Raw genomic sequence first — 7170 nt, forward strand, 5'->3', positions numbered from 1 at the left:
CCTCTTATATTACTGAATACACACACAAACACATAAAGGTGATATCTTTACATACAAAGTTAGATTTTACAGTGAAGTTCCAGCAGAATGTCTTTGCAGTGTTTCTGCACGCTGACTTGCTGGTTCTGGATCAGCAGCTGAGAACCTGAACTAGATTCTGTGGAGACACATTTGGGACAAGATGGGCTAAAAATAAGATGCTGGTCATTCTGTGGGTCTGTAACACATCAGACAGACAGATGTGTTAGCGCTGGTACTTTAAGTCTCCATCAGTAGCTCTTAGAGGAGTTTACTGGATGGTTGAACGTTGACTGAAGCTGCCGTCTGGTTGGAGAAACTGTAGAACTGTAGGTTTCAAGCATTTTCAGGCAACACTTCATACAAGCGACTGTTCTCTAGTATTTAAATTAATATCCATGTATTCATCAATAACCCGGAAGACTTGCAGGTCTGTGAGATTTTTAAATGAGATTAGAACATTTTGCTTTAAATAGAAGTTTTCTAAATACTCAAGACCTTCAGTTCAAGTGTTTTCAATGCATAGACCTTTAATTAAGTTGGAAAGTGCATTTAAAGTTAAGTATGGCTCCCTTGTTGCTGTTTTATTACATTAGTCTTAAAGTGTCACAACTTTATTTCAGCTGTTATGTTATAATATCACAGAAAAAGAAAACAGTCTTCTACTGTCAAGACATGTTTTAAAATTGAAATGAAGGTTATATTTTAATTTTTATTTGCAGTCAAACAAAGACAGGCAGATAATGTCACCTTTATTTTTCTTTTTAATTTAGTTATTTATTATTAGTATCATCACAGTATTATTACTTGCAATAAACCAACAGACACAGAACAAGGTGGAAAAGCAGCAGACGGTTGTTAGAAGGAGCAGAACAGACGTTATTCCTCTTCTTTTCACTTTTACTTTGTCTCAGTTCTTTGTTTTTCTCCTCTTTCTTCCTCTTCTTTTCTTTCTCCTTTACCTCCTTCATCTCCTTCTTTTTCTCCTCTTCTTTCTTTTCTTCTTCTTCTCAGCCTCTATCTTTGCATGTTTGTCCTCTTGTGGTGTTTGCGGTTCTTTGCTGAGTTTCTTCACTTCGATTCAACGCTCAGTTCATCTTCCACAGATCAGGAGGAAGTGTCTGGATGAGCTCGTTCTCTCTAACCTCCTTGTCCGTGGCCAGCTTTTAATTTTCCTTCTTGCGAGTCCTTAAGAGCCTCTCTGGTTGTTCATGTGTAGGTTGGGATCCTGCTGGTTCTGGTTCTCCTGTACATTCTGCAGCTGCTCCGTCCTGCTGAGGATCAGGCTGGACGGCTTGTTCTGCTGGTTTCTTTGGTGGACACGTTTCCATGTTAGAAAGTTGTTGTGATGCAGGAGAATTATAGAGTTCTGTTAAATTGTTATTGCGAAAGGTTGAAGGTTTTCCATCATGTTCCAGCAAGAAGAGATGTCTCTGATGAAGGCCTCTAACAGTAACTGACTGGAGTCTAACCTCTGGTCCTGTGTTTACAGGACAGATGGACAGTATTCAGTCTTATGTGTAGGGATATAAATCCTCTTTTATTTGAGGTTGTCGTCTCACAGCTGTGTTCTGCCTCCGTGTCTCTCTGTGCAGCCTACCTTCAGTCTAACCAGGTGATGGGTTGGGGAGAAAAGGCCATCGAGCTGAGATCAGCCAACACCGGGAACCTGGAGGGAGTCTTCATGCACAAAAAGGCCCAAAAACTCAAGTTCCTGTGTGAAAGGAACGACAAGGTAAGAGGACACTGAGTAAATCCTAACGCTTAACGCAGTCATTTGATGCCTGACATCTTTTCAATACGTACGCATCTGATATATCTTAAAGAATTAAATAAAATAACAAGAATTTTGTTTAAAAACATTTATAAATATGTAATTTCTACAAAATAAGCTTTCAAATAACAAGTCTGAATGTCACAAGGCTGAACTTTTTGTTTCCTGTTGGGCTTTTTTAAAACAAGCTGTGTATTTCTAAGAGTTTTTCCAAACTTTTTTTTATCTTTTTGATTATTTTTTTTAAATTAAATTGCAGGAAAAGGGCCCAACTTTTTTGTGTTGCATTCATAATGAAGATATTTCCTGTAGATAAGTTGAACAAATTCCACCAACACGAACCAATTAATGTATTGTTCCATTAACTTGGTTTGAATCTTCATATTTACTAGTTGTTTCTATTGATAAGCCATTAGCTTCATACTTTAAACCTTAAAGTTCTACCTGTCAGTGTTAAAAAATATTTCTAGTTTTGCAGTGAATTTGTGAAACTAAATACGACGTGTTGCATTAAAGTTTCACGAGACTATTTGTCTGTTTCAGAGAGTCAAATATTTTCCTTATTTTTGAGCCTTGAGTGTCGTTCCTAATCCTTCCTAAACTCTCTCCTGGTGCAGGTCTTCTTCGCTTCAGTGCAGTCGGGAGGCAGCAGTCAGATCTACTTCATGACTCTGGGACAGAACTCGCTCTTCAGCTGGTAACGACTGGACCTGGTGACTCTGGGATCAGCCGGTCGGGTCTGCCGTCGTTAATCTGGATCGGCCTGCTGAAGCCTTCATGAGCAGCGGACGCCGCACACGGATCTATTCCTCCATCCTCAGTCTGTGTAGTTTTCATGTAAATGTGTAGATATGTCCATGGTTGAGGAGAAAAGCTTGAATCACTCCATCCGTGACTACTGACGGCTGATCACAGCACAAAAATCTGGACCTAATATTCAGCTTGACGTCGCTGCATCCATCCACAGAAATGTCAGAAGGTATAACTGACATCTGTAACCTGAGTCCGTCTCATGGCTTCACGTCCACAAACACTGTTTCTGTGCCGTTTTATCCACATCCACCAGAAGAAAAACTGGATTTGGATGATTGTTTGGAGTTTTCAAACAAACACCTGTTGACATCTGGCCTCAGGACTCCAGCTCAGCTCATCTCTCCTGGATCAGTTAACCCCCCCATGGACTCGGTTGTATCCACTAATCGTGTGTACATCACTTCTTAACTCACATTTGCTCTAACGTTGCCCAGCTGTGACGTTTCACTGGATCGTCTGCCTCCTCCTCACCCGATGGAGTCATTCCACCTGGATGTTATTCTCACGCCGGCGTTGAACCGTCCTCCATTAACCTCGTTCACTCTCTGAGCATCGTCTGGGCATTTCAACGAGTAGATCAGCTACTTCATGTCATTCCACTTTTTATCCCGAATTCTGTCCCTTCAGTCAGTTTCCAGATCAAGACCAGTCCGTCTGTAATACCTCAAAACTGTTCCACGCTTCTGAAGGCCTTCAGTTGAGTTTAGTTTCCTCATTACTGCTATAATCAGTGTTCAAGAACCCAAACAAATTAAGTTGTTGATGACTATGAAGTAATGTGTGAGAAGTATTTCCCTTTCAAGTCAGTATTATTTCTTAAACAGATCAATCAGTATTCTTAAGATGTAAAACTATTTATTTTTGATTGAAGCAGAGCAGTACGTCAGGTTTTTCTTCACCAATAGTAAAATAATCTCTCGGTATATTTGCTGCATCACATTTTGCATTAAAGGCGAGTTTGTGTTTGTATCACATCCACCTTCACACACCTGGACCAGGCGGTTTATTCCTCTACAACAGAGCCTCTGACTTTGCTGTAGAAGCCACAGTCCTGATGTAGAGATAAGAAACAAGCACAGCGCCACAGTAACAGGCTTCTCCGTGGTTCTTTGTACAGCAGCTTAGGATGTAAATACTCTTGTAAGATGCACTGTTTTCTAAATATTTTCTAAATGAAAAGCCATCTCTATGTACAGAACGATAGGCTCATGAATGTGGAACTCAGCCCCCAGAACACACTTCACACTTGTCGTCTCCACCTTCTCTGAGCGCCTGACGACGAGCTACTGACAGTGAATTTGAAGGCTCCGGTTCAGGCTCCTGGTTGGAAAGATCAAATGTGAAGTCTGTTTTTTTTTGTGGTTGGTTTCCAGACGTCAGGTGTTTTTGCACAATAGTCATCTTGTTCATGTTTTCTGTTCAACATCCTGCTTTGAAGGTTCAAAGAGGAGACGTTTTAAAGCCATTCTGTAGTCAGCGTTGAAGAGATGGAAGCCTCTGGATCAGTATTTGTTACACTACCCAAGTGTTGGGACCTGAGGAGATGCGATGAGTCGGGCTGGAAGACGTGACATCGCCCCGTTGTATCATATCGTTTGTGTTTTTAATGATATTTTGCCGTCATTTACACGACGAGCTTCAAAGCAGGAAACCAAAGATGAGAGCTTTGATGCTTCCAGTGAGGGAAAATTCACAACTGACTTTCTGATTTGAAACCAGAATCATGTTATAAAATAATGAGATCATCCGTCGGCCTGAACGTCCCCCAGGACTGATGCCAAATTTAAACAAGAGATCTGCAGGGTATTTGTTCACATGTATGCTTATGTATGCTAAAGGTAAAGAGATAATTGGTCTTTACCTTCAAATGTGAATTTATCCATTGTCATTATATCCGTCTGTCACATTATCCTCTGCTCTGCATTTACTCTTTGTGGCTGCCGACCGTCGCGCCAAAACGTTTTATATTCAGCGATACTTTTAGTTTTTATTCTAGACTTGAGAGGAAATATTTACAGCTGGTTCTGTGAGAATATTTTAAACTGGAAATTGAACTCTGTGACTGTCTTATTGCTACGTTTGTACCAAATGTCTCATTTGTTTTCAGTGGGAAGCACCAGAGCAGACCAGATAGCTCATCGTGGCTACAGCGCATGAATTTACAGGCTGATTAGAACAAAGTGTGTCGCGTTCACACATGAGATTAAAACACAAGTTAACTTCACATACGTTGAGCTAATATTTGCATAGATTCAAAGATTTTTGGAAACAACTGCCAACAAATTTGGAGGTTAATAGTAATTCTAATACAGTTTTAGTATTTGCATAAATTCATTCAGATGTAGACTTTATTTCCCGTCACATTTATCCTCTGTGTTGGTTTGGGCTCAGCTTCGGTCTGCTCAGCTGTTAGACGGTTGGAATCGGCAGGTTTGGTCGGGTTCCCAAACAAGAACCCGGCCATCGCAGAGTCCAGATGGGACGGGAGGCCGGATCAGAGCTGATCCTGAACCAGCACAGAGGTTTCAGCTTCTGCTTTACGTTAAAAATAATAACATAGAGAGACAATGTCCAGGAACTAGACGACTGCACTCATTAAACCAACACTCTGTTAGTGTTGATGTAAAGTTAATTATTAAGGTTACTTAACAAATTCAGCCATTCGTTTATCAGCTTCTTGCTTCTGTTCCAGTTGAGATTGATTATTTTGCAAACTCTGATTAGTATTTAAAGCCATGTTGTGTTAGTTTAAACCCACTTAAATTGTTCTGTGCAGTTATAATACAGCGACAGTATTAATCACAGGGAATATTCAGTGTGTTAGAAACAGGTTCCTGCACCTTTCTACTGTTAAAATCCAGTAAACATGTATTTTCTGCGTTTATTTTGCTATGTCGTCGTAAACCCGCCATCATATTCGTCTCACCAACACGACTGTTGTTTCAATCTGCATCATTCTCCGTCCTGCTTCAGTGAATCCTGACCGGCGTCTCGCCCGGCGATGTGCTGCACGTTCAGGTCGATCATCATCCCTGAGCCTCGTTAGAAGCAGACTTCTGTTTCTGTATCAGTAATGAGACGGAGGGAGATCACTTCTCCTCCTCCTCCCACACCTTCCACCGGTTCACATCATGATAGGTTCTGTTTCAGTGACTCACGTCTCCAGCTCTCCCACAAACTCCTTTTCTCAGCACGTCTCCTCTCACATTCCTTCCCTCTGCGTCTTATCCTCAACTCTCTGCGGCGTTTTCTCACCACTTCCTGCCTCTTTGTTCCCGTTACTTCTTCTCTCTACGGCTTTCCACTCTTTTTATTGTTTCTGTCAGGCAAATGATTGATATTTTATCCACAAGATCATATCCACTGATTCCTCATGTTTCTGATCCACTACTTATTCTAAAACACAACATTTTATAGTTAAAAGTAACCGTAAATGGACCCAGCTCTGCTTCTTTTTCTCTCTTTTTGCTGAAGCAGGACAAAGAATGATGCAGATTTTTTTTATTTCAATATTCAATTAGGTGCAAACTGTTGTTTTTCCCAGCCTGCGTATTAACAAAAAGTCTGCCGATGGGATTTAAAGCGAGAACGTTTGCGTAGGAGGGTGTGATGTAGATTGGAAACAGGTTTTTCATTGAGCCAGAATTTGGTGTGCGAGTGGAGAAAGGATGGAGTTAAAGGAGAAGAAGGCCGGTGGTTTAAGTCAGGTGGTCAGTTCGTAGAAGGAACGTGGATGTTTTTATGTGGAGTGTAAAGAGGCTTAATTTATTTAGATAATGTAGATGTAATGATGGTTGTGGTGAAGAGAAGAAGAGCAACGATATGAGAGTGACAGTGATTGTACTGAATAGTGTTTTTTAAATATTCAACTTTATATCAAATTTTATCCCAAAATAATCCTCCTGCTTGCGTTATAAAAGCTGATAGCCATTTATAATTAACTGATGATCTTTTGAAATGTGATATTTTTCCAAAAAAAAGAGATTTATCCAAGAAGTTACCTTGTGGTCGAACTTTAAACTTTACTTCCCGACCGTTAGCTGAAGGATCGCTGTAGGAGGCTTCTGGTGTTTTCTGACACAACAGACACTTGTGTTCCTGTACAAATTCTAAAGAGATTATATAAGACCAAATATTATATAGAAATGTATCTGAGAATATATATATATATATATTTGCCCTCCTGTACCATTTATAAAGATGATTCTTTTTGTGTTATTTTTGCACTGGACCTTTGTTGGATGCATCGTATACTGTAGCCCTCCTGCTTTGAGATGAACACACACTAACTCGTGTTTCCGTGTAAAGAGGCAAAAGACAGTGAGACAATAAATAATGTTGAATCCAGAGGCGTGAGGTGTGGTATTTTTTGCAATGATGTGTTTTCTACCCACAGCTTGATTTCAGACTTACAGAAACTCTTCATGGTAATATTAAGCAACTAAATATTTGCCTGATGAAGGGCGAACACCAAAACTTTGCACCAATTAATGATTTTCTGCAAGTTGGACAATGTGCAGGCGTCTGTTTGAGCTTGTTGAAGAAGATCACTGGAACATACAAGT

General features: G+C 40.2%; 1 protein-coding gene across 5 annotated transcripts in view; it reads left to right on the plus strand.

Moving 5' to 3' along the window:
- LOC103357640 (misshapen-like kinase 1) overlaps window positions 1-6952 on the plus strand; it is a 76791-nt gene extending 69839 nt beyond the window's left edge. For all 5 annotated transcript variants that reach the window (XM_008282272.1, XM_008282276.1, XM_008282274.1 and 2 more), the window contains 2 exons: window positions 1614-1753; window positions 2410-6952. In XM_008282272.1, coding sequence (XP_008280494.1) covers window positions 1614-1753; window positions 2410-2493 — 224 coding nt within the window. In that variant the 3' untranslated portion in view covers window positions 2494-6952. The remainder of the gene's footprint in view (window positions 1-1613; window positions 1754-2409) is intronic.
- Window positions 6953-7170: the final 218 nt, after the last annotated feature.

This window comes from Stegastes partitus, unplaced genomic scaffold (genome assembly GCF_000690725.1).
Source record: "Stegastes partitus isolate 25-593 unplaced genomic scaffold, Stegastes_partitus-1.0.2 Scaffold265, whole genome shotgun sequence".
NCBI lineage: Eukaryota > Metazoa > Chordata > Actinopteri > Pomacentridae > Stegastes > Stegastes partitus.